The sequence below is a fragment of the Nematocida homosporus genome, assembly GCF_024244095.1.
Source record: "Nematocida homosporus strain JUm1504 chromosome Unknown 4432, whole genome shotgun sequence".
Taxonomy (NCBI): Eukaryota; Fungi; Microsporidia; genus Nematocida; species Nematocida homosporus.
In genome coordinates, this window is record NW_026250659.1 from 23,679 (window position 1) to 34,629 (window position 10,951).

Below are 10,951 nucleotides of genomic sequence, written 5' to 3' on the forward strand. Positions count from 1 at the left end.
TCTAGTTCAATTCATACTATTCGAAATCTATTTATTACTATGGCTACTTTTGGCGCCGAGTCTCTAAAGCCCGCCAGAGAGGGCGGTAAAAGTAGACCAGAATGGGCAGCATGGAAAGAATAATAATGACTACAAACGGGTAGTAGTCGTCCGTGTCACCCCATGGGACTTTTACGTTCATGCCCCAAAGTCCGGATAAGAGTTGGCAGGGCGAGATAATGAGGGCGACCAGACTCATGCGGCTCATTGATTTGTTCATTTCGTTGCCCTCCTGGGTTTGTGCTACATTAAGGAGGGCAAGGTACGTGTCCTGTGAGCGTTCAAGTACACGGTGGTGCTCGGACAGTCGTTTGTACTGCTCTTTCAGATCATCGATTGATTCAGTGAGGTACTTCTGGACTAGTGGGACAATGCGTTTGCGGCACCGGCTTTTCAGAGTGCCCAAAATATCTAGTTTGTTACGGGCTGAAGCCTGTAAGTTATTGACTTGACAGGTAACGGCAAAGTTACTTTTCAAAACATCGGCCATTTGTGGGCCTTCCAGGCTTTTGGACTGTTCCTGGATGTGATTTATTTGGGTGCGGCAGTTATCAGTTAGGTACTTAATATCCTGAAGGAACTCGACCACAATAGAGTACAACACCCAGGAAGGAGTTAAGGGCGTATACTTAGCTAGTAAATCAATAAAGTTGAAAGTATCATGTACACTTATCCAGGGCTTATCATGGAAAGTCAGTACAAAGTCTTTAAAGACAAGAATGTTAAAATCAATATCTTCGGTGTTGGACTGAGTTTCCACAAAGAGTTTCATGGAAATAAAGGTGTAGTGTTTGAAGACTTCTATCTTTTCATCGGTATTGCGCTCTTTAATATCAAGAACGGACAAACTATGAATGTTAAACATCTCGCCTAGGGAGTAAAGCTCACTATCAGTGGGGTTGAACGTATTGAGCCAGAAGAAGCCTGATTTGGAGAAATCGGCGGTGGCAGTGAGTTCATCTAGAGTTTGGGCCTGGAGTAGAGCGGCATCGCGTGAGTAGAAGAGATACTTAGATCCGGCTGGATTGATCATGTTTAATGCACAAAAGTTGAAAATCATTTGGTACTCGTCTTCCTTAGTCTCGGGGCGACGTACTCGAGGGACGGTTTGGGCTGTTTCGGCGGCTGTTTCGGCCGATTCATCGAAGATTTGGTCTTTGCGAGTTTGGTAGATATTAAGAGTATCTCGGCCTTTTTTCATCTTTCGGTAAATAGTGATGAGTTCAGCTAGAGCTCCTCTGTAGCCTTCTCCGGTATTCATGCAGAAAAAATTGGGTCTATCTTTATGTGCATATCTTGTGCCTGATCTTTGTTTTGATTGGATATTGTGTCTGTAATGGGTTTTCTGGATGATTTTGGCTTCTTTTGGCTTTGATTCTAGTTTTGACTAGTGGATAGTTGAGTAATCTATGTATTTGGGCTAAAATAATCATTGTATGACTGTGATTGGTGAGTATTGGAATGTTTTGATTGGTTGGTTTGAGTTGGTAATAAAATGAAGAGTGTTTTTGTTAATGAGTATTTTAGATAAGTTGGTGGTCTAGTTGGTCTCATTGGTAAAGTCAAAGTAAATAGGAAGTCTTCTTTTTTACGAGTTGAATTGAGTTGGAATTTGTTTTGGTTTTTGTTTTGGACTTGGAAAATTAGTAACTTTCCTTTTATGGTAATTTTTGGGTTATATTTAGATAAGTGCAAGTGTACGTCCTGTCTGAATAAAGAGTTGTATTGGGTTGTGTTAGATTGAGTTGTGTTGGATTGGGATAGTGTGATAATAGTGAGTACGAGTTGGATTGAGGACAATCTACTTAATGAACGCATATTTATTTAAATCATAACAATCAAGAGATATGACAAACCGATCTAAAACTAGCTAAATGGGTAATAAGGTTGGACTGGAATATACTTAGGCTGGATTTGATTGGCTTAACATTGCTCAGTACTTTGTTCTTGTATGGATCCTTTTTATAAGGCTTAGGACGCCTTGGTAAGCATCAAGTAAACACCTACTAGAGATAACATACCATAAATAAGCAAGAGTGAACAAACTAGTAACTCCGTTGGCGTCTTTCTTCGTGGCAGTGAGTAAAGCGAAATGCAAGGAATTACATTGCACATGAGCATAGAAGCCGATCCTCCCACACATGACTGCACAGTTGTAATGTCAATATCAAACATAGCTACACCTAAACCAATCACCACCAAAAACAAAGTTGCCAGAACGCGCACACCCTTCTTACTTAGTACTTTTGAGTCGGCCTTCCCTAAAATCGTACCTATCCATTCGGACAAACAATCACGAGCCGGATAAATCTGTAAGGGATACGAAAAGGTAATCAAAGCTACATAAAAGACAAAAATAGCATACTTCACTCCACCATCTACAAACGATTCAAAAACATTGCTCTTAATGGCATCGCCATAGGTGAAATAAATAACCGTGCTAAAGACCAGATAAATTGCCATTGCGCTTCCCAGCGCCGCCGCAATAATCCGGGCCATTTTATTGCGAGTAACCGTTAGGATTTCCGCCCGAATTCCAAAAATGTTCTGGTGGCAAGTAAAGGTAAAGATAAACTGACCAGCACTGCGTATCCAATTCACTTCAGGCGTCTTTGCCCAGTAAGTGGCCGGAGTACTGCCATTACTGCTTTGGCGCACAGTCATAAAGTTCAGCACACTACCCACAATACAGACTAAAGCCCCAAAGATACCCAATACCGAAGTAAACCGCAAGCTCTTCAAGTCCCGCATAATACAAAGCGGAATAATCCCCAATCCAAAGCAAATCACTAATATTTCCGGCGACACATTCCGACCCAGCAACCCACTAAACAAATAGGCCAGCAATGGCTTAATCGTAATCAGATAAGAGATACTAACACCAAAGCATTTAACAAAAACAACGGCATTAAACCAAACGCTTAGTCGAGGACATATTTTCTGTAAAGAGGCAGAGAAGGTCTTCTCTTTACTCTGAGTATATTCAGCACAATCGCACAACATCATGAGTCCAAAGAAGGTTAAAACCGCCGAAATAAGTGAAAATACCAAAGTAGGCACAATTCCAAAGACTACAAAGAACATTGGGAATCCAACAATGCCACCCCCCACAATTGTCTTCAATAGATTGAAGTATGCAGCCACCACATCGTTCGCCATTTTAAAATACAAGGGGATGTTGTTTTGCTTTAATAGCAACTGGATTTTTTGCCCAATGAAAAGCCATTCCGAATTCGTTTCAGATGCCGAGTTGCTTAATGACGAAGATGTCTTAAGTCTTATTAAACCCGTCCGTACAACTAAAGCCCGAACTTGTGCCAACTGTACTTGTGGCAAAAAGGAGTCAAATCCAGTTGAAACTCCCAAACCAGGAGAACCACTTAATATAAATTCTGAATGTGGCCGGTGTTATCTTGGAGATGCCTTCCGTTGTGCATCCTGTCCCCATGCTGGCCTGCCGCCCTTTAAACCCAATGAACCCGTCTTTTTCAATCTAGACGACTAAGTACATCAAGTTGAGTTAGTATTGGATTGAGTTGAGTATTGGATTGAATTGAGTTGAGTATTGGGTTATAATAAATTGAGTAGTGTGTTTAGTTTAAGTGCTGATTGGGTTAGTATTGGGTTAGTATTAAGTGTAGTGACTAAACTGGATTAGTAGTTGCTGAGAGTAGACTTGCTACTATAATCCAATCATTTACCAGACCTATTATCTACTACTCTCATTGCCCTATTTAATCCAAATACCAACTTAGTACCAACTTAACATAATCTAACTCAATTAAGTTGAGATAAACTATAGACCTAAGTTGGACACTGAACTAAACACTAAATTCCCTAGACAACATAAGCTAAGCATTTATTTAAGTCAACATAAGTCAAATTGGTCCAACCACACTAACTTAGTCCATCTACCAACTTGACCCAACCAGTACATATCACATTAGATCTAATCTATGGCTGTCTCTTGCGCTTCCGTGTCTCATCTTTACGAATAGTCGCATAATAGAGCTCTAGTAAGCTCGAGCGATCACCAGGTAAACGAATCAAATTACTTGTTTCGGAAACAGCTAAGGGCTTAGCATTGATCCTTGAGCTTATCTCAAGCATAAACTGCCGTGGTGGAGGTGGTACAAAGTACTTCCCTATCTTAGTTTGAATGGCCAGCTTAATATCATTGCCATTGGGCGTACTGCGACCCATTTGCTCAGCATACAGAAGCGCATCATCCACAATTTCAACGAAATACTTGTAGGCAACCTCTAAAAACTGAAGAATAACCTTTGGCTCACATTCCTCTATTCCAACCGATCTAAGAATAAGTGAGATAATTTTGGCATCTCGAGGAGCTAAGTTATCAGCTGACGTCATAGTAGGAGGACAAAGAAAAAATTTATGGCATTCACGACATTACACTTACAATCTCTAGTTTTAAAAGGACTTACGGCTAGCCAATATACAGAACCGACCGAAGTACAACGTAAGATCATTGTTTTGGCGAAATCGCGCGGAAATATAGTCTGTTCTGCCCAAACTGGATCGGGAAAGACTTTATCTTTTGTTATTCCAATCTTAGAACGGTTATTAGAACTTAAATGGACACGGGCTGATGGTTTAGGGGCAGTAATAATAGCACCTACACGCGAACTAGCACTTCAGATCTTTGAAGTTGTCAAGGCAGTTGGCCGCGAGACGAACTTAAGTGGTGGGTTATTGATTGGTGGTCGAAGTGTGGAACGCGAGAAAGAGTGTGTCAGTGCTTTGAACTTAGTAGTATGTACGCCCGGTCGGCTTTTGGAACACTTAGAGATGGGTTGGGGATTTAATGGTGATAGTTTGGAGATGTTAGTTATAGATGAGGCGGATAAGTTATTGGAGATGGGGTTTAAGCAAACCATTAGTCGGATTTTAGAGTACTTGCCGCGGAAGAGACAAACCCTACTCTTTTCGGCTACAGCTGAAGCTATTGGACAGGCGCGTAAGCTTTGGGATATAAGCAAGCCGGAATGGGTTATTATTAAAGAGCGGGCTGAGGAGAGTAATCGGATGAGTGAAGAAGTCTGGCTAGTCGATGCAGCTCAGAAATTTGACTTGCTTTATGAGCTGACCAAACGGAATTTGCGTCGGAAAACGATTGTTTTCTTATCTACGTGTAAGGAAGTGACTTTCTTTCATGACTTATTTAAGGGATTACGTTTAGGTGTGCCGGTCTTACGTTTGAATGGGAATATGGCGCAGACAAAACGGGTGGAGACGTATCATAAGTTCTGTCGGGATGAGCCGCGGATGTTATTCTGTACGGATATTGCTGCTCGTGGCTTGGACTTTCCGGGGGTGGATTTAGTGGTGCAGTTAGATGCACCAGAATCAGTCGCTACTTATGTGCATCGGGCGGGCCGAACGGCCCGGAATGGAGCTAAAGGCCGGGTTGTACTGGCCGTTCTGGAGAGGGAGAAGGATTTATTATCAAAGTTAAGTGATCGGCCGGGCTTTCCAGAGGCTAAGGTCTATGCGAGCAAGCGGACTATTGCTGGGCGGGTGCAAGGAGCGATTAAAGCCAGTCCGGAGTTGTACTTGGGGGCACAGAAGTATGTCAAGACGTATGCTGGGTTTATGCGAGTATCTAAACATGGGAGAGGTCCAGAGGAGGCGGCGGCACTGATTAAGGAGTTAGCCGAATATTTAGGCGTAGAGGAGGACAGTAAGGTTAGTTGGAGTAAGGCCGGCCGCCAAAAATCAAAGCTACTAAATAGAAGAATCACCTTTGATGATGAGGTCGAGATAGATGAATAAAAGCGTTTATTATGGTATTGAGTTGAGTTTGGTTGGGTTGGTATTGAGTTGGGTTGGGTTAGAGGATGGCCAGGCGGGTGAGGAAGTCTTTATTGGAGAGGAAGTTCTGGTGGTCGATGGTAGTGGTATCGTTGCTGGTGGGGGGTTTGCGGAAAGTGTAGAAACGAAAAACGGTATCTATTTCCTCGACTGCATGGTTGAAGAGATGGTCGGCGGTTTTTTGAGTATCAAACATGCCAATGTCTCGTAGAATGAAGAGAGTTTTGAAAGCCATTAGTAGAGAGGCCAGGGTGCCAATATAGATGAAAAAGGTGGCGAATAAGAAGAGCAGCCATGGGAAACAGATAGACCAGAATGTGTGCGGCATGGCTTCAACTGGGTTGGTGGCGGTAGAGATGGAACAATGTGAAGTTGGGATAGTAAGGATGCTAGAGGGGCCGTGGAGAGTAGTATCAAACAGGAAGAACGCACCTATTTGCCAGGATATTTGGATGCCTAGAGCGAGGTGATGGCCAGTGGCAAGGGCTTTGGAAATAACCCAGTATCGGGTGGCAAGGGTTTCGGTAGAGAGTGTGGTGGTTTTAAAGAAGCTCTTGTTCAGAATATAGGAAAGATAGTGGGCTTCCAGTTGGTGAAGGCACAGGGGAAGAATACTGAGTCCGGAATAAAATAGTGGCGCTGGGGGGTTTCTTTGGTTAGCATTGGCTTGTTTGAACACCATAAAGACGTGTCTTATCATGGCCAAAGGGAAGATAAGAGCAGCTGCACAGAGCCGAGGGAAGACTTTGCCTGTACTAATTATGAGATAGGTGAGCGTGGCCCATAAAGAGGGCCGATGGTTGTTGCGAATGGTGTATTCGGTGTAGCGGTAACCCAAATGCAAGCCAGACAGATAGTAGAGACTGGCCGACCAGTAAATGTGCCCAGCTAGAGAGTAATAGAGCCATGGGCTAGAGGAATAAGTAAACAGACTAATTGCCATCCAGAAGAGGTACGTAAAGCCTAACAGCCATTGCCCGGCACAGAAGTACCCAAACACGACTTCTTTTCGTGCTAGCCAAGAGAATAGAACATTGGACATGCGCAGCATAAGGCCAAACTTAATACAAGATCGACTCCGGGCCAGCACATACACCAACGAGAATAGTATTGATAGCTCAAACAGTAAAAGCCCAATAGTTTTGAGAGCCGGGCCATCTCTAGCTATTGCAATCCATACTCCGCCCAGGAAAAGGATGGCAAGTAGTAGATGTCTCAACTTCCACGGAGTTGTGTGCTCTCTTTTGATGCAGACAAAGAACCGGATTAGCCAGCGATGATAAGCAAACTGATTGTAAACATTATGCGAAGTATAACAAAGAAGACAGCGGTACAAAACACCCAAGTAATAAGTCGTCCAGAAAAGCAGACCGGCGGCCAAAGCCATGGCTATATACTTCGCCAGAATGGAACCGGCTTCTAGTAGAGATAGAGGAAAAATAGCCAACCAATTAGCCACTATTTGGCCCCAAGACAAGATAACAACAGAACTCAAAAACAGATAGCATGTGGTGCCACCAAAACAAGCAACGGCATGTACAGCTCTTCCTCTTCTCTTCTGTTGTTTCTGGCGCTTAAGCACTATCTCGGTATTCGTAGTTTGGCTCGAGGCAAAAACTTTGGTCATACGGGGCACCACCAATGCCGATTAAAAGACGTATATTCGCTACTTTTGATACTGCTAATATTGTGTCAGGTTGAAGTCTGGCGTGTAGATAAAATAGTATATTGATGGAATAAAGAGATAAGATCAAAAAGATTTATTGTGGGATACCAAAAAAGAAACATTGCCAAAGTAGAAATACTAAATCTAATTCAATACTAACTAAAATCCAATTCTGAACAAGATTTATATATTTCATATTTATGCTAATCTCTAAATAGTTAAACTATCAGTGACTATCAATGAAATCACAGCCATAGCTAAGCATCTTTATTACTTTTTCTCCCACCCGCCTCGAGATCCCCAATACTAACCCGAAGGTGATAAGCTTCACTTTTGGCAATGGAGATTATCTAGGACTTTTTTGGCATCGGGGGTTTGATAGCTCCTACATTTATTAAACCGATCAAGTTTAATCACAGTAGATCAGTGGTGTGCCCTAGAGTGGCAACGCGCTGTTTCAACCAACTCTAACTTCTACCAAGAGATAATCAGATTATTCACTCTTCAGATTTATTGAATAAAGTATCAACGCTGTCTATGACGAGTATAACACCTAAGATTCCGTGTCATAACACCAAGTTAGTATCTTCTTCTTAAACCAGTTCCACTCTGTAATTATGATTTAGATTGTGTTGCCAATCTAACCCAATTTGATGGTCGTCTTCACTCTTGGAGCTACAGATGAGGATTAAAAAGATCTGTTAGTATGTGCGTATCTCCTTGAAACAGCTTCTGAAGACTAGCGTAATATCAAGACCCGTGTTCACTGGCAAAGAGTAGTAATGGTGAATGTTTTGGGCGCCGCCATAATAATAGTATGGATTTATTGCTCGTCTCTATTGTGATGCAGGCCTATGTGTTGGAGGAAATTGGCTGGCATGTTTTCGTAATGGTCACCGGATTCATATTGGCCAACAGGGTAGGAAGCAGCGTCCTTTCTCTTCTTGTATTGCGATTTGCATATTAAACCAGCGATGACAACAACCGCCATAATTACTAGTAAAACCACAATGACAATAGCCCATGATGATAAAAGGGAAACATCGTTATCTAGCTGCTGGCCATTGAAAAGAGAACGAATATGATACCAAACGGTGAGGAATGGTCTAAATAGAGCAAATTCGTTATCTATCATGGCTTGGGAAATCACAGTAGGGGCGGTCGGTGCTGGTATGACGGGCTTTGTTAGGTGTTTACTGGCAAAATCCTCGACTTCGGTCACTACTTTCTGCCATTTATCATCAGGTATATTGGAATGTTCCGTACGGATCTTGTTTATTCCCTCAAAAAGTTTCTCTTTAGTTAGAGGTCCTAATAAGTCTACTTGTGGTTCAGATTGAAGTAAAGGCATAACGGCATTAAAAAAACCGGTATTTATGCTTTTGAAAACGCAATTCCCCGATTTTTTTTGGAAAATTACCATATTGGGTAATTATTTAATCAAAAGCTTTGCAAATTTGATCGAATTAACAAATTGAGATAAAAGATCTTGATTGTAAAAAGTAAACAATAAAGAAGATAAACAGTAAATGATGATTGTATTAAGTGTTATGGCTTGATTGATATCCCATATAACAAAGGAAGGAGTAATCTTATATTAGAATTGTTTAAAAGTTATAAATATGCTAGCTTGGTATCTTTTTAGATTCTAGTGTCGGGCCGACTTCATAGGATCAGTACTGAACTAGTCGGCTGGTTTGGTTAATTGAAGAAGTTGGTGCAGTAACCAACTGGCTAACATAGATTTCGGCTTTAACTTCTGGCCTGCAGTTTTGCTTATTCAAAGCAGCAGTTATTAGTGGCGAAATAAATGTACATTCAGCACAATCAACACCAAGTTTCATGTCGGCTTGCATCTACCGTCTAGAGGGTAAATACAATTTATTAGACAGCACGCACTCAATTGAAGGCCGTCCTCGATATCGGAATAATGTCTTTTTGTTATTGTGTCGATAAAAGTCGAAAGTGTAGTTGGTCTTAATTCGAATTTGCAATGTATTCGCATTGAAATCAATAAATAGCCACTTACTCGCATCATAAAGTATTTGAAAGCCACCAACTTTAGCTTAGATGGTTGAAGGAGTATCAGCTAATAACGGACAAGCAATCCAATATCTTTTGGCAACCAAAGAGTCGTGTTGGTGTGCATATACTGTATGAGTACACTTCAGAAAGGCGTGTATTTCCATAGTAGGCTCTAAGTTGCCATTAAGACTGCTATAGCTCCCTAGGTTTCACAACCACCACTCAAATGTTTGGTTTCAAACAGCTCTCGCACGAGCTTCTAAATGTCTTTTAAGAGAGTATCAATCAGCGAGACAGGCCAAGTTATTGAATTGCTCATTCAGATATGTTTTCTCTTCTTTCCTAACCGATACAAGGTACCATAAAAGGAAATCTTCACACCAGACTCTTGAACTGCCGAGTGCTTTGCCAAGTAAAATACAGGCCAAGTGTGGTGTTTTAGCACCGATTTGCCTATCTAAATTAATACAAACAAACCATTGTTTTGGTTTCGCAATAATTTACCCGAAATAGGAAAAATAGATTCATTTAGATAGTAAGCATTAGTTTTAATAACATGGAATTAATATCAACAAAAGAAACTATAAATAGACTAGTACATTCAATAGCATCATGGCACAGAATTTAGCAACTAGCAAATGCACGGTCTATCTACGAGGGGTAGATTTACTAACACCATACTATTGGGAAGATGGCGTAAAGTTTGTACGTAGTCCAACGGCCAGCCGCTTTACTGTACGATCAGCATGGCGGAGTGAGTTGGGACCAAGTTCTCGGCTTACCATCGACCAGTGGTATCTAGATTCACGTGGCGGCCCAACTTTAGTTAAACTCGACTCATCCAAGAGTTGCGGCGGTTTAAGAGTAGTTGACCACACCCAATGGGAGTCGTGGGATGGTTTAACTGAAGAAGAGAAAAACCTCTACACATACCTGCCGGATATGGTTACAATAACGAACGACGGTTATTGTGAGCACGAAGAGATAATCAAGCAGCGCAAAAAGTTCCTAAGCCTATATGCGGGAGTTGACTATCCATTGTGCCGAGGTATATATCGTTATCCCGATCTCCGATCCTATATGACGGCCTTAACCAATACCAAACGGCCTGTCACGCCACCTACTACTATCACACCAACTACTAAAACAACAACCACTACAACAACCACGCCAACCACGCCAACCACTACTATCACACCAACTACTAAAACAACAACCACTACAACAACCACGCCAACCACACCAAGCACTACTATCACGCCAAGCACTACTATCACGCCAAGCACTAAAACAACAACCACGCCAACCACACCAACCACACCAAGCACTACTATCACGCCAAGCACTAAAACAACAACCACTACTATCACGCCAAGCACTACTACTAAA

At 41.9% G+C, this 10,951-nt stretch overlaps 8 protein-coding genes across 8 annotated transcripts in view; 3 read left to right on the forward strand and 5 right to left on the reverse strand.

Annotated features, from left to right (window-relative positions):
• Positions 1-43: 43 nt before the first annotated feature.
• NEHOM01_1779 (magnesium transporter) lies at positions 44-1,300 on the reverse strand (the record flags this gene model as incomplete). Its single annotated transcript, XM_051490657.1, has 1 exon — positions 44-1,300. The coding sequence occupies one exon, from the start codon at positions 1,298-1,300 to the stop codon at positions 44-46; it is 1,257 nt and encodes a 418-aa protein (XP_051346617.1).
• A 710-nt stretch (positions 1,301-2,010) lies between these two features.
• NEHOM01_1780 (uncharacterized protein) lies at positions 2,011-3,198 on the reverse strand (the record flags this gene model as incomplete). Its single annotated transcript, XM_051490658.1, has 1 exon — positions 2,011-3,198. One exon carries the CDS (start codon positions 3,196-3,198, stop codon positions 2,011-2,013), a length of 1,188 nt encoding a protein of 395 aa, XP_051346618.1.
• A 55-nt stretch (positions 3,199-3,253) lies between these two features.
• Positions 3,254-3,544, forward strand: NEHOM01_1761 (anamorsin; the record flags this gene model as incomplete). Its single annotated transcript, XM_051490639.1, has 1 exon — positions 3,254-3,544. The coding sequence occupies one exon, from the start codon at positions 3,254-3,256 to the stop codon at positions 3,542-3,544; it is 291 nt and encodes a 96-aa protein (XP_051346599.1).
• A 449-nt stretch (positions 3,545-3,993) lies between these two features.
• Positions 3,994-4,410, reverse strand: NEHOM01_1781 (uncharacterized protein; the record flags this gene model as incomplete). Its single annotated transcript, XM_051490659.1, has 1 exon — positions 3,994-4,410. The coding sequence occupies one exon, from the start codon at positions 4,408-4,410 to the stop codon at positions 3,994-3,996; it is 417 nt and encodes a 138-aa protein (XP_051346619.1).
• Positions 4,411-4,434: 24 nt separating this feature from the next.
• On the forward strand, positions 4,435-5,832 carry NEHOM01_1782 (ATP-dependent RNA helicase DDX10/DBP4; the record flags this gene model as incomplete). Its single annotated transcript, XM_051490660.1, has 1 exon — positions 4,435-5,832. The coding sequence occupies one exon, from the start codon at positions 4,435-4,437 to the stop codon at positions 5,830-5,832; it is 1,398 nt and encodes a 465-aa protein (XP_051346620.1).
• A 58-nt stretch (positions 5,833-5,890) lies between these two features.
• On the reverse strand, positions 5,891-7,498 carry NEHOM01_1783 (uncharacterized protein; the record flags this gene model as incomplete). The annotated part of the gene is made up of 1 exon (XM_051490661.1): positions 5,891-7,498. The coding sequence occupies one exon, from the start codon at positions 7,496-7,498 to the stop codon at positions 5,891-5,893; it is 1,608 nt and encodes a 535-aa protein (XP_051346621.1).
• An 862-nt stretch (positions 7,499-8,360) lies between these two features.
• NEHOM01_1784 (uncharacterized protein) lies at positions 8,361-8,888 on the reverse strand (the record flags this gene model as incomplete). Its single annotated transcript, XM_051490662.1, has 1 exon — positions 8,361-8,888. The coding sequence occupies one exon, from the start codon at positions 8,886-8,888 to the stop codon at positions 8,361-8,363; it is 528 nt and encodes a 175-aa protein (XP_051346622.1).
• A 1,286-nt stretch (positions 8,889-10,174) lies between these two features.
• The window catches only part of NEHOM01_1785 (uncharacterized protein), a gene marked incomplete at both ends in the record, with an annotated part of 1,683 nt that continues 906 nt past the window's right edge, over positions 10,175-10,951 (forward strand). Inside the window, one exon of the mRNA XM_051490663.1 lies at positions 10,175-10,951. This exon is cut by the window's right edge and continues 906 nt beyond it. Within this exon, the coding sequence (XP_051346623.1) occupies positions 10,175-10,951 (777 nt within the window).